At 41.7% G+C, this 15,711-nt stretch overlaps 1 protein-coding gene across 1 annotated transcript in view; it reads left to right on the forward strand.

The window, feature by feature from the left end:
- INVS (inversin) overlaps window positions 1-15,711 on the forward strand; it is a 152,271-nt gene that overhangs the window by 99,617 nt on the left and 36,943 nt on the right. The window contains 1 exon segment of the mRNA NM_001003361.1: window positions 7,181-7,393. Coding sequence (NP_001003361.1) covers window positions 7,181-7,393 — 213 coding nt within the window.

Here is a 15,711-nt window from a genome sequence, read left to right on the forward strand (position 1 = left end):
AAATTACAAATAGAGAAACATGTTCTTCTGGCTTGTGGCTGGCAAAACCTCAGGGGAGGCTAGACTGACCAGTCCTAGGAATGTGTCATATGTCCAGGACATTTCTCTTGATGAACAGGGTAATACTAGTTAGTGGACAGAGGTGCCACCATGTGGCATGAAAAACTAAGGAAAATGTGAGATGATTGAATAATATAAGAGCGAGGCTGGAGTTACACCCCAGGGCCCAGGCCAAATAAAGAGGGCCAGACACGGTGTGAATTCTAAACAGGAGAGATTCTTGGCAGTCTTGGATCTAAGAAGATTCTGATCATCTGTAGGTGACAACCAAGTTTGTGATAAGACTTCCACACCTGAGCTCCACCCATCTGGGTCCATGCTTTGCTTGTCGTTCATGGATGCTATAACTGCAGTGGCTCCTGCTATGACCCCATGTCACCCCTCATAGCCATCACCAGTTCTTTCAGGAGACAGTTGACATTGTGGAGAAGGAAGGACTGTGTCTAGGCCACCTGTCTCAGGAAACCCACTCCTTCTTTCTGGGGGAACCCTTCATCTCTCCCATTTCTTTCAGAACCACTCCCCATTAATGATGGCCTCCACCCGTTATTTTCCATTTTACTTATTTTCTGAGGTTTGTTTCTTCTTCCTATAAAGCTCATCTTCTCTTGGAGTGTCTGCATTGCCCCATTTCTTCTTACTCATGGTTTGTGCCTTTGCAGTCTGACTTCCATCCTCACATTGACACTGAAACCATGTTGAATGGTCACTGACAGACTCACTGATAAATCCTATGTTGGTCCCTCTGTCTACTCGCACTGGCCTGTCTGCATTCACCTGGTTCTGTTGACCCCTCTTCTTTACCTTACTGAGACTGTATCTTATCTAAGCTTCTGTGACAGTGTATTTTCCTGATTCTCTGCCAGTCGTGTCTGCTCCTCCATTTTTTTTTTTTTTTTTTGCTTCCTTTTCTATTTTTTATTTTTTAAATATAGACACTCTTCAGGGACTGGGTCTTTTCTCTCAGCGCACCTCTTTGGCTCTCTGACCTACCATCAAGGCTTCGGTAGTCACCTGGGTGCTGGTGAGTTCTAAATCTGTCCCTCAGACCCAATATCTCCTGGGTTACTGCTGTCATCTCCTCTTCAGTACCAACACCATCCTCTAAATCTTGCCCTCTCCGCCTTGTTCTGGGGGCTGTCGCAATGCCTTCTCGCTGTTTTCTCCCCTTTGAACTATCATTCAGTTCATCTGCTTTCAAAGTAGCCTCCCTAAACCGTATTTCTAATGCAATTGTTAATCATGTCCTGCCTCCATTCAAATGCAATCTCATCTAAGAAGATAGTTTTGATCCCAGAGGCATGTGTTCCAAATGATGTTCTCCCCTACAGTGTGAATTTGTAGATCACTTAGCACATTTCACTTTATATTATAATTTTATGTGATCTGTCTGCCATGTTAGTGGAGAACTCCTGAAGATCATTGTCATCCCTGTGTTGCTCACAGTGCTTCTCAGGAAGTAAATGCTCAGTAAATAACTGTTGTATCATTAGGTTCGTGCTTTCAGGGTCCCAGTAGCATCCCCTGCTAAGTACCTGCATTAGAAACTTCTGGAATTCTTTGAGTGTGTAATTAGATAAATCTGACTAGTATGTCTTACTTTGAGAGGGGTTATGTAAAGAACTCACTCTATTATATTCAAATGACAACTTTAAAATCAAAAAGACTCAAAGATATAGGGGTTTGGACATTTAAGGAAGGTGGAAAGCCAAGCAGAATCCTCAAGGCTGAGGTTTTGACATTAAAGCAGATATGTGAGAGAACAGAAGTTTTCTCTCTTTGAAACCCTAAAAAAAGGGTGGGGGGAGGTTAAGAATCCTAAGAATTAGTGGTGATTTATTTCTATTATGAAGGATTTAATCTGTAACAGTATTTACTGTCTAATTGCTATTTTCTTAGGAAAAAAAAAAATAGACATTGGGCAGCCCAGGTGGCTCGGCGGTTTGGCCCTGCCTTTGGCCTGGGGCGTAATCCTGGAGATCCAGGAGTCCCACGTCGGGCTCCCTGCATGAAGCCTGCTTCTCCCTCTGCCTGTGTCCCTGCCTCTCTCTCTCTCTCTCTCTCTCTCTCTCATTTTGTGTCTCTCATGAATAATTAAATAAAATCTTAAAAAAAAATTTTTTTTAAATAACATTGACTTTTGTAATTCAATTCCCATTTTTATGGTAAGACTTGAATTTCAGGCCTAAGGAAGAGTGGGAATTAAGGTGCTTACTGCCTCCTAGAGTAAACATATGTTAATTACAGACCAACAGACCCCAGGAAAAATCACCCTAACTGTACTTGCCAGTCTATAGATGAAGATGGGCAGTGGCAATATCCCAGTCTCCTCTGATGTTTCATTGGCAATGCACCTTGATGTACAAATGTCAGAACCTGGCACTGCCTTTTATGTTTATTGACATTCCAGTTTAGGCATTCCACTCATCCCTTCAGACCATTCCTGCATGGCAAGTCCAATTGTATCTTGCATCTTGTCTTTATCTACATTGTTTCTTGACTGGTTACCATCAATGTAGTGCTAATTTTTACTTCTCATGCATTGACACCAACCACTTGATGTGTACCGTATAGACATAATTTTTGCCAGCTACTGCTGGCTTCTAGTCAATAACTATCTGACAACCACGACTCCAACATCGATGGGAATATTCACAGCACTTGAATGTCTCTAAATTGAATTTGGGGTGCAAAAAGTTTCAGGAGTAATAATTACAATATGGTCAATGCTGAAACACTAGGGCATAGACTTTAGTCTTAAAATCTTTCTATATATTTGGACTGTGTTTCCCTGAATCAAAAATTGATGAAGAATCCTAATTTGAATAAGCCAATTATAAGAGAGACATTTTTGAGAAAATTGGGGAAGTTTGTATTTGGAGTGGGTACTAGATTTTGCTAAGGAATCCCTGTTAATTTTGCTAATACCATAATGACATTGTGCTTATGTCCATATTATTTACTGAAGAATACTCAAATGCAAAGAGATTAAATGATAGGAGTTCTAGAATTTGCTTTAAAACAGTTCAGGAAAAATAATAAGGAAGGGGTTAGAGGAAGCAAATGTAGCAGAAATGTTGCCACTTGTTAAATTTGTGTAGTGAGCATATAAGTGCTTATTATGCCAGTCTCTCTACTTTTGTTTATGCTTACAAAGTTTCTTATAATAAAAATACAACTTTTCCATGATCAAGATATTTAAAATACTTGAAATTGCAATTTTCCGTCCACAAGCAGCCTGAGAGTTCTGGTAAAATTAGAGGTTAGGCCTTCCTTTCATAAACCAGACTTCGATAATCCTGCTTGTATAATCTGTGAAAGATACTCTGTATGAGTAATTATAGAAAAGATGATCAAGCTTGCTAAATACATATGTTATTTGTACATTGATCTGAGAAGCGGTTTCATTCTTTTTTTAAAAGACTGATTGATTTGAGAGAGCACAAACATGAAAATAAGAGAAAAAGAGAGTACGCACAGGGGGAGTGGGAGAAGCAGACTCCCCACTGAGTAGGAAGCCCAATGTGAGGCTTGATCCCAGGACCCTGAGATCACTACCTGAGTCAAAGGCAGACGCCTAACTGACTGAGCCACCCAGGCACCCCACAGCTTTGTTCTGTAGGAGATTTATTTTCAAGAACTGATAGCTGTGCTATGGAAGGAACAGGGAGTCATCCAGTCTTAGTTCAGGTGTGGGTTCTGCAGGGAACTAGTTAGGGAACTTCAGCAAGTTGCTTAATCTTTCTGGATCTGTTTACATATTTATAAAAGGAAGGTGATAGGATAAAATTCCTCTAAAATTCCATTTAGCTCTAATATCATGGAGTTCTGTGGCTCTGATCATTTTTTACATTGAGGAGAGTACAGTCATGAAGGCATTTTAGAATATATAGTGATTACATTTATCTTGATCACTCTATCACTATATTGTACACCTACCTGAAACTAATTTAGCACTGTATATTAACTATACCGGAATTAAAAAATTTTTTAAAGATTTTATTTATTTATTCTTGAGAGACAGAGAGAGAGGAAGGCAGAGACACAGGCAGAGGGAGGAGCAGGCTCCATGCAGGGAGCCTGATGTGGGACTCGATCCCGGAACTCCAGGATCACATCCTGGGCTGAAGGCAGGCGCTAAACCACTGAGCCACCCTGGAATTAAAATTTTTAAAAATAAGAAAAGTTTTTAAAAATAAAATATATAGTGAAAAATTTTAAAGTTCTTCTGAACTTATAAGATGCCATCTACTTATAAATATCATTTTAAAGTTTATGGAGGCACCTCTACTTTATGGCCTTCTGGTCCCTGGACAGTAGAGACAAATCAAGATGTCCTAAAATGAAAGTTTCTTAATTTTAGCATTTGGGATTTCTTTCTGAATTCAGTTTCCTTCCAGAAGTGACCAAACCACCTTTGCTTATATGAAAAATTTTCTCCTTTTATGTCTGACTGTAACTGTCAGGTGAGTTTTGAAGAGAGAAAATTTCTATAATCACTGGATGATTTTTTTGTGTCTAATCATGCATCCATATAATCATCAGTGTTTCCACTTCATAAATCAGCTGATTATTTCTTCCTAACACCTCTGATTGCATTGGATTAGTAACAGCCACCCAGAGAGGAATCAGATCAGTGGCAGTCATTAGGTGGTCATAACTACTAGTTTGGGTCCTGTGGCAATGATATTGATGATGCACAACCGTGGTATCACAAACCCTGCTGCAAGTGCATGTCCTATAATAAGAACGACAATAGCTGACATTTATTAATTGCTTCTTTTATGCCAGGCACAGTGATATCTTCTTTGTATTTATTATTTCCTTTTTCTCCTCAAGCCAAGTCTGTAATGAGGAAAGCTAGGTTGGTTAAGAAGTGACAGCATTACCATTGTTGGAAGGTACAATTGGCTTGTTGGTTTTTGTTTTTTTTTTTTTACTTCAATTTTTATATTTTTTGCACTCTTTGAATTCTTTAAATATGTGTCATTATTACAAAGTAATCTTTTTAAAAAATAACACCTGCTGAGATAATAACAGTGGTTAATTCTCAGGGTGGGAATACAGATGACCGCTGTGTTATTCTATGTATTTATCTGATTAGTTTATATTTCTAAAAATAGAAAAGGTATATTGTAAGAAAAGAATTTACCTAAAATTATACATCTAGAAGGTAGCCAGTTGAGATTCAAATATATAACCATTTGCCAATACAACTCATCTTTTCTAAATAATATATTTGTCAAAAAGGTATGCACAGTGTAAACAATTTAAAAGGCATGAAAACGAAATGTCCCTCCCACCCCTGCCTTTGAGACAACCAGCGTCCTCCCCAGGGATGTCACTATCACGAGTTTCTTGGTAAACTTCTAGAGATATATTTTACGTGAGATAAGCATATGGGGATATGTTCTTTTTTATACAAATGGAGCATCCCTTAATATTGCTCTGTTTTTAAAAGAAGATTTATTTTATTTATTTTAAAGAGAAAGAGTCTCAAGCAGACTGTGCCGAGCACAGAGCCCAATGTGGGACTAAGTCTCATGAACCTAAGATCATGACCTGAGCTAAAACCAAGAGTTGGACACCTAACTGACTATGCCACTGAAACGCCCCAATACTGTTCTGTTTCTTAATTTTTTTTTCTTTCCCTTCATTTAACAAGACATCCTGGACTTTATTCCTTATTTATCCATATGCCAGAGCACAGCTGTGGCTGCATTATACGGATGCCTGCATCACACGAATGGCCCATACTTATTGCAAGAGGTGTTCCATTGATGGATACTGAGGTTGTCTCCACTCTTGGACTATTTCAAACTGTGCTTCTGTGAATACCCTTGTAAAGAAAGCATCTCACACACAAGAGCAAGTCTGTGGGATATATGCCTGCAAGGGACATGTCAAAGGGCAGATGCATGAGTAATTTTGATAGATAATGCCAAATTGTTCTTTCTAAAGATTAAAGTAGCACATAGAGAGCTAGTCTCTGCATCCTTGCCAGCACAGTGTGTTATTAAACTTTCTGATCCTCATTAATCTGATCATTAAAGTACTCTCCCTGTTAGTCTTAATCTGTATTTCTCTCAAATGAGTAAGATTGAACATATTTCTATATATTTAGAAGCCATTAGTATTTTCTATTCTGGGGACTTTTATCTTTGTTTTTGGTATTTTTTGCCCTACAGAATTTTGTCATTTTTATGTAGATGGATTTATCAATCTTCTCTAATGGTTTTGAGTTTTGGATCATTTTTATTAGAAGAGACCTTCCCCGGATCCCTGGGTGGCTCAGCGGTTTAGTGCCTGTCTTTGGCCCAGGGAGTGATCCTGGAGTCCCGGGATCGAGTCCCACGTCGGGCTCCTGGCATGGAGCCTGCTTCTCCCTCTGCCTGTGTCTCTGCCTCTCTCTCTCTCTCTCTCTCTCTCTCTCTTTCTCTCTCTATCATGAATAAATAAATAAAATCTTAAAAAAAAAGAAGAGACCTTCCCATTCCAATTTTTAAAAATCTTCCATAGTTTCTTCTAGTACTTCCATGGTTTCTTTTTCTCTTTTTAGGTCTTTGCTTCATCCAGAACTCCTTTTGGTGTAAAATGTGATATAAGAATCTCTTTTTTCCAGATGGCTATGCCATTGTCCCAACACTACTTAATAAGCCATGCTTTCTGACTTAAAGGGCCATCCTTATCATATACTAAATCTCTTGGTTTGGAGATGTATTTTTTCTTCATAAGCATAAACCATCAGTAGCTATGGGCTTAAACTTATGAATCTCACAGGATACTATCCACAGTACTTTTTAGATAGGCATGGGGTATTATTTGGCACATAGGGGAGAAGAAAAGTGATCACGTGTTCCTGCAGCCCCCAGTTTATGAGCCAGCAAGTGAAACTCAGGAATCATCATGATCAGTGACACAAAGCACCTAACTCCAGCTCTACCCTTGTTTTGTGCCCTCAGAGGAAAAAGGAACAGCCCTGGAGTACTGAAGATAGCCTTGCCTGAGAAACAGTCCACATCTCAGAATGAGATTTCCTTCTGCTGCACACAATACTGCCAGTTTAACTATACCTCAAATTACATTCCAACGCTTAAAAAAAAATACCTTCCTGCTTCAGGTACACTCCCCTTGACTATGCTTTGCTTGGTGAGCGCCATGAAGTGATCCAGTTCATGTTGGAGCACGGTGCCCTGTCCATCGCAGCCATACAGGACATCGCCGCCTTCAAAATCCAGGCCGTCTACAAAGGGTACAAGGTCAGAAAGGCTTTTCGAGACCGGAAAAATCTCCTCATGAAGCATGAACAGTTGAGAAAAGATGCTGCTGCCAAGTAAGTCCAGGCTATGGAGACTGTGTTCCTTCACAGCCCAGGAATCAGGGTGGAAGGGGACAGGTGGCAGGAGCAGGCAGGAGGGGGAATCAGGGGAGGATCTGAGATCATGTTGACCCCTGTACCCATGTCACCTTCCCCCTTCTGCCCACTGGGTGTGCAGAGCACTGTGGCTGCAGTGAAGGACCAAGGCCCGATCCCTGCTCGGTGGCTGTCCCTCCAGGCTAGTCCCTGATGTTCCAACACAGGAACAGACCACCACCACAGCCATCATGGCAAGGAGTTGGGGGTGGGAAGGTGCCTACAGGAAGCTGCAAGGACGTAACTGCTCCTCCTCCTTCCTTTCCTGCCTTTCCACAGGAAACTGATACCAATATCCCGCCTACTTCACTAGAAGTGTCTAGTTTTGATTTGATTAAAGCAACCAACTTGTGTAAAAATAACTAGCCCTCCCCACCTATTCCTTCACAAATCTGTACTACATTATGTCATTTACTCAAGAAATATTGACTAAATTCTTACTGTACATATAAAACTCTTGTCTCAAGCCTTTGAAAAAAAGTAACTAAAAGCAAAGTGTTTGCTTCAAGGACATCACACTATTTTGGATAATGATACAGAATGTGTAAAATAGTCATTTGTACCTATTATATACACACTGTGATTATTTTACCATAAATGATTGATTTTTGGATAATGCCTTGGTTTTCCTCCTCGGAGACCTTTGTTGGACTCTTTCTCTTTTTTTCTTCCTTCCTTCCTTCCTTCCTTCCTTCCTTCCTTCTTTCCTTCTTTCCTTCTTTCCTTCCTTTTATTTGCATTTATTCTATGCAGAATTTACTCCTAGGATATAAGTTTTTGTTTCTTCAGTTTCTTCTGGGGTATCTTTTTATTCGGTGCAACCTCCTTTTCTGGTTTAGGAACAGTCTGCTCTTTTTCAGTAAGGATCATCTCAGTGCAGCAGGGAGAGTTCATCTGACCATGAACCCTATAAATTCTATGCCATATCCTGGAGGCTTTGTCCACCTGGATGTGCTTCATGACCAGACGATCTACCTCTAAACCCTTAAGTTCAGCATTACTGTCTTCATTTTTAAGCATGTGCAGTAAAAATTCAGCACTGTTCTTGGGCCATCCACCACTGTTTGGCCTGGGCACACCTCCCAACTCCACCATTATAGCAATGGAATGGTTCACACTGCTTCTGCAGAGTGACATCCTTCTGGTACTTGGTGGCTTTTTGGATATGCATACCTGTGGTGGCCTGGGCAGTGTCATGTGTATTCTTACAGTGAACGTGAAGATTCAAACCTCTTGATTTGCATGATTTTGTAGGGTTTTCTAGGTCCAGCGAGTAGTGAACCATTTTCAGAAATCACCTCAGGCCACTAGGGGAAGAAGAAGAGTCGTGGTGGCTCCTGAAGAGAATTTATGAGAACTCCCGTTGGGTATTTTAAGTAGCCGAAGAATTTTGCTTTGGTAGGTAGAGATGCCGAAACCCATTCTTTCTGATGGGAAAGACAACAGAAAGATTCTTGATGGGAGTAACATCCTTGTACCTTGAATGTTTCCAAATCTTGAATCCTTCCATATCTTCCCCACAAGGGGGAAGCATAAGTGTAATAAAGAATAATTTAAAATAATAATAGAAGGCAGGACGAACCATTTTAGTAAGTAAATACCACTGTGACCTGAGACGTTAACCATAATGGCAGCTTGGGTAGTTAAGACTGAGGAAATGGCAGTTTCTGTGAGTGAAGCTACCACAGTTGGTGGCGTCCTAGGAAATCTGATCCTGCACTCTTCTCTTCATAAGGCCATCTTCTCTTCACTTTTGCAAAAGAATCCAGTTTAACATAAGGCCTCTGTACATGCCTCTTCTTCGGCCTTATAAAAGTTCCGCAGGAGAGTGACAACTCTAAGTGGGTAATACATGTGGCAAATTATCCTGAGTCGCAAGTTAAATACTCTCTGCAGGGGCTGGAATGTTGTTTTTGCTTCTATCTGGTGTTTTCATAAACTCCACTTTTAATGTGTGAGCATCTGTTTTCAGAATTTGAAGTCACACCTACCTGAATATGAGGTGGAATTCTACAAGGCAATGTGACTGATTTTGTATGTCCCCCCAGAAAGGAGCATATTAGTCCAAATCCGTTCTGCTCTGTTACTGTAGAGAGGGGCCCTGGAGCCCCCACACTCCTTTTCCAGCAGGACAGAGGGTCTGTGGTGGAACACAGCATTTCTCTCTCTGGGTCCTGGTGTTTTCACCTGTGACACATGGCAGATTAGACCAGCTGACTCGTAGGCACCCTCTGGGTCTGTGGAAGCCCCCGAATCTTCACAGTTAATGATCTCAATCTCTTTCATCTCTCCTTTGCCTCCTTTGCGCAGAGGCCATATGCCTGGGTAGAGAGTTTGTGGACAGGCTCTGCTAGTCAGTGTGGAGCTGGGAACCAAGAATCCATTTGTTAGATGAGCTCCTATATGGAAGAAGGGCTTTCACATCAGGACATGCTTACAGATTTTTTTTTTCCTAACTAGGTTTTTTGTGACTCCCAGCCTTGAGGGCTTGAAAGGGCACAGGGATTCAGGAACCATCTAGTCCAATCCTCCCCCAGTTAGTTGTTATCCTGGTTAGTGTCACCATCACCAAGGTGCATCCTCCTTGTTCTTATGGCTTAGTTTCTGAAGCTCATTTTTAAAAACACTTTTACATGAGACTGTGCTTACCGTGACAATATCTAAAATCGCCTTAACTGGAAATTTATAATCTTCTTTCCTTTTTCTCAGCCCCAGTCTCTCCTTTATTAGGTGTCATTATTGGAAGGAAACAAATTTCGTGCAGTCCAGTCATCACCTCCTACAGCCCTTGTGCCATAGAGCTCCAAGGGAAATATTTAAATGGAAAAGAAACTCATTGCATTTGTTTAATTTTATTTCTCAAAAGTGATTTCTTAAGATCTGAGTCAGTGTTTAATTTTGGCCTTGGTTTTCGCTTTTAAGGAACAAAAATCAGAATGGTAAAACTTCGGTCCTTGCTGCCACCGGCGCCTCCCTGGCTCAGGCGTCCCAGGCATATCACGCCACCTCGGGGTCCCAGCGTAGCATCTTAGGATGATGGCACACATCACCTTCCTTAAAGCAACGATGTGAAAGGAACTTATTAAACTTAAAATGACTTCTAATTTACTGATAGAGAAATTGGGAGAGAGTGAGGTTTTAGTCATATTTTCCGAGGCATGTTTTTTAGAAAATACTATTTAAGAAATAGCTATAATCCACTTAAAAGCACTTTATAACTCATACTCCCCACCTATGTTGTTGCCGAAATGAACATCGCTGTAATTGACCTGCCACAGCACGCGGCTGAATGCACGCGAGACAAGGCTGTATTTATGTTGCTCACTCGTCTCCCCAAAAGCTTCCTTTTCACCGAGTTTCTGTTTCACCCTCTAATCTCAGCTCTCTTCTGCCTTTCCCCTCTCACATCTTCGTAATCACACCACCTCCTCACTGAGGTCAGCTCTGCAGACTCGCCCTTACGCTGCACCTCGTGCTCTACTCTTTTCCACTGGAAAGGTATCTACTCTTGAAACTTGAGTGACTTCATCTCTGTAGATAGTCCATTACTCTGTCTCACATCTCACATCCTGACCTCCTGGAACTCTGATTCCACATCATCAGTTGCCTCCTGGGCATTTCCATTTCGCTGTCCTTTTGTGACTTGCTAGCACTTTCCATTTGTGTGTTGTTGTCACTGTCACTTCAGCTTCACCGTGAAACCTGCAACTCGCCACCACAGTCGGTGTCTCTTCTCACCTCCTTATTTCCCTGGCTGGTGCTGCCCCCATTGATGCTGTTAATTCCTCTTAAAATGTGCTCTTGCCTTCATTCCTCTGTCCCACCACTCTGTGAAGGCCATCACTCTTGAATACCATCCACGGTGCTACATAACCCTTCACCACTCTGCCTCCACTTCTGTCTCTAAGGCCCATTTCTCTCCATGACCCCCTACCTGCCCCACCCTCAGGTGTGTGGGCTCAGCCATCCTGAACTTTCCTCACTTCTTCATGTTTCACTTTCTTTTTTTTTTTTTTTTGTATATTTTTTTATTGGAGTCGATTTGCCAACATATAGTGTAACACCCAGTGCTCAGCCCATCAAGACCTCCCTCAGTGCCCGTCACCCAGTCACCTCATCCCACTCCCACCTCCCCTTCCACTACCCCTTATTTGTTTCCCAGAGTTAGGAGTCTCTCATGTTTTGTCACCCTCTCTGATATTTCCCACTCATTTTCTCTCCTTTTCCCTATAATCCCTTTCACTATTTTTTATATTGCCCATAGAGTAAAACCATATAATGATTGTCCTTCTCTGATTGACTTACTTCACTCAGCACAATACCCTCCAGGTCCCTCCACGTTGAAGCAAATGGTGGGTATTTGTCGTGTCTAATGGCTGAGTAATATTCCATTGTATACATAAACCACATCTTCTTTATCCATTCATCTTTTGATGGACACTGAGGCTCCTTCCACAGTTTGGCTATTGTGGACATTGCTGCTAGAAACATCGGGGTGCAGGTGTCCCGGCGTTTCACTGCATCTGTATCTTTGGGGTAAATCCCCAGCAGTGCAGTTGCTGGGTAGGGCAGATCTATTTTAAACTCTTTGAGGAACCTCCACACAGTTTTCCAGAGTGGCTGTACCAGTTCACATTCCCACCAACAGTGCAGGAGGGTTCCCCTTTCTCCGCATCCTCTCCAACATTTGTTGTTTCCTGTCTTGTTAATTTTCACTTTCCATAACTTTCCATGCGCTCTGGGAGACCTGAGCTGCATCCTGGCTGCTGTATGAGATTGTGTGTCTCCCAGAGGCACATGATCAAGTCCAGTTTGGGTCACTCAGTTCAAACTCTTGTGATGCTACAGTCCCTTCTAAGGAGGTGGTTCTGTGTCCTCAAAAAGTCAAGTGACAAGGAATTCAGGCAGCACATTCCATAGTAATGGACAGTTCTATCTGGCAGAAATTCTTACCTACCTTTCAATCTTGAGATACCCCTTGAAGCAAAACAGAAAAGTCTAAACCCTTTTTCCATAAACCAACTTTCAAATCATTAAAGAAAGTGCTCCTGGCATCCCTACTCCTGCCCCAGGTCTCCTCTTCTCATCATAATAGATCCAATTTCAGCCCACCTTCCTGAACACCTTCAGGCTGTCACTGAGTTTCTCCAGGGCTGACGCAGAGCCCTGACCCTTCTGCTTGAATTGTGGTCCGACCCATGGGGAAACACTGCCATGGTTCTACTACATGCCACCCACTTCTCTGAGCCTCAGTTTCCATTAATAATATGAAGATTTCTTAGTCCAGGATGGGCTTTGGGGCTCCATGCATGCCCTGAAGCTATACATAGTGATTTGTCTATTGTGAGCATATGTACTATTTGGGTGGTAAAGATCTATATATTTTTTATCATAATCTCAAAGAAGGTCCATGAGTCACAAAGAGATTTTTAAAAAACATTGGTTTAAATGATATCTCAGCTCCCCCCACCCCACCCAGCTCTAACATTCTATAAGTCCAAGGTTCTAAGACACATGACATTTTCTTATTCCCTCAAGAGGAAGTCAGAGCCCAGATATTCCTCAGCCTGTTATTCAGCGACAGTAAAGAGACAGAATCTCACAAACCCCCTCTGTAGGGCACAATACCAACTGAAAAGGTTAGAGCAGAACCTTTTCTGTCTTGTGAGGTAATCAGTTTCCTCTCACTGGAAATATTTCAGCAGAAATGAAATTATCATCTCTCTGGGATAATATACAAGGAATTTTTTTTAATTATATAAAGAACTAGTCGTTGAGATCCCTTCTGAGTCAAAGATTCTGTGAGAGCTAGGTTGCATGTCCTTGCTTATGCTCTTGCCTCCGCCTAAAACAACCTCTCACTTCCCTCTTTCTCATTTTGACATTCTTTCTAGGTTTTTTTTTTTTCTTCCCAGGTGGTGCCTGCCTCCCATAGCCCCCATAGCTCTGTGTAGGTACCTCTGTGTTAGCCCCCATCACGTCTAGAACCCGTCACATGCAGAACTATCTATAGGAGCATATGGGTCCAACTCCCCACTAGATGGTCTGTTCCTTGGGAACAGGGATTATATTTGTGTCTCCATATTTCCAATATCTTAAAATACCTGACATTTAATAAGCATTTAATCATAAATGTTCAATCGCTACCATTACAGTGAGCCTGAAACTTTACATGAGTCGTTTTTCATTCTAGGCCTTAGTTTCCCCCTCAGCCAAGTGGGAGGCTTAGTCCCCTTCAACCCTGTGAATCTCTAAGTGTACTACTTTAATCTATCTGCCTTCCCTGGGCAGAAAATATATTTATGTGCCATTTATCCTCATGACACACACTGGTCCTTCTAGATTTGTGCATTCGGCTTCCTAGCTCCCTCCATATTTATCATGAGCAAATTACCAGTTGACAGGTTTATGATAGTCCTTTATTCTGATTTTTTTTAAGATTTCATTTATTTATTTGAGAGAGAGAGAGACAGTGCATGAGCAAAGGGGAGAGGCAGAGGGAGAGGGAGAAGCAGGCTCCCCTGCTAAGCAGGGAGCCCAACACAGGGCTCAATACCAGGACCACGGGATCATGACCTGAACCCGAGGCAAATGCTTAACTGACTGAGCTACCCAGGTGCCCCCTTTATTCTGGTTTTTAAAAGCCTAAGAGCAAAGGGGTTCACCACTGCATATACTTGAACATGAGACCCCACCATGTGGATTCCACGAATTTCTGTTTGCCCAGAGTTGAATTTGCCCAGTTTTGAGAAGAAGAAAATTCTATCATATACTGCAGAAAACAGCAGGCTCTCTCCCCTTCCAGTGGAGTGCCGGAAGTTTCCATGGCCATGAATGTGGGACCTACGACAGGTCAGAGAGAGAGGATTAAAATGGCTCTTACAGAAAAGGGAGTTGTGTAGTTGCAACATTGAGCATTTCTGAAAATATGGTTAGGCCCAGTCCGGAAGCTCTTAGACTGCATGGCACTCATGCCAAACACTGATTTCTTCACTTCTATCCAGATCCTGTCACAGGGCAGCTTTATCTTAACAGCTTTACGTAAAAGTAATAGTGATCAATTATATTTATATAGTGCTTTCTTTAATGTTAATTTATTAAATCCATACAATCATTTGGTAGGTAGGACTACCCATCCTCATTTCCATCCTCATAGCTATCCTCAATCTCATTTCACAGATGGGGAAAATAGCATACAGAGGTTAACGCTCCTGAAATCACACAGCTCATAAGGAGAAAGATGGCATGTGAATCTCAGTCCTACCCTGAGCCCGGGTTCCTACCAGCCATACTTACTGCTGGAGGCTGTCTCCAGCTGCCAGCACCCATCTTGATAGGCCAGCATGCAACAGCTCTGCTTCTTTTATTTTTTTTTTTTTTCCTTTTACCCAGGCCTCAAATCAGTTTTTCTCTTACCCCAGAGCTTGTTCAATTGCTCAGTGTTGTTTCAGTAACTGTTGAAAGAGTGATGCCAAGTCACCATCATCAATTCTGCAACATAGTTTAATAAAGAATCTTCCTATTACTCTCAAAGCTAACATGGCAGTGCACACCAAATTCCTCCTAAATTTTTGAGAAAATTGAAAAAAATTAGTTGGTTCCAAGCCTACACCAAGACTGTAAACAATAATATCATTAGGGCAGGGGTACCTGGGTGGCTCAGTTGGTTAAGTGTCTGCCTTCAGCTTGGGTCATGATCTCAGGGTCCTGCAATAGAGCCTGGTATCAAACTCCCTGCTTGAGGGAGTCTGCTTCTCCCTCTCCCTCTGCTCCTTCCCCTGCTTGTGCGCTTGCTCTCTCTCTCTCTCAAATAAAATTTTTAGAATCTTAAAAAAAAAAAAAAATTATTAGGGCAAAGCCCAGTTAAATTGGTACAACGGGACCTGCTAAGTAGATGTTCCTTTTCTGTCAGAGCCATTTTAATTCCATCTTTCAAACCTCTCTGAGGTCCTGCCTTCGTAGCAATGACAGCTTGAACACTCCACTGGAATAAGAAGAGCTTGCTTCTTTCTACAGTTTCTGACAGAATTAATTTCTTCTTGTTGAAACTGAGCAAATATGATTCTCTATTGGAAGCCACATTGGAGGGTACAAAAAAGCATCACCTTCCAGGACTTAAATTGTACGGGCCCAGAGGGAGGTCTGTGCCACATTGTGCAAACAAACATGCCCAGTCCTGAGATGCTAAAGCCGTTGGACATTCAAGTCATTTAAATTATGGCCCTTGATCTGACTCT

This window comes from Canis lupus, chromosome 11, assembly GCF_011100685.1.
Source record: "Canis lupus familiaris isolate Mischka breed German Shepherd chromosome 11, alternate assembly UU_Cfam_GSD_1.0, whole genome shotgun sequence".
In the NCBI taxonomy this organism is placed as follows: Eukaryota; Metazoa; Chordata; class Mammalia; order Carnivora; family Canidae; genus Canis; species Canis lupus.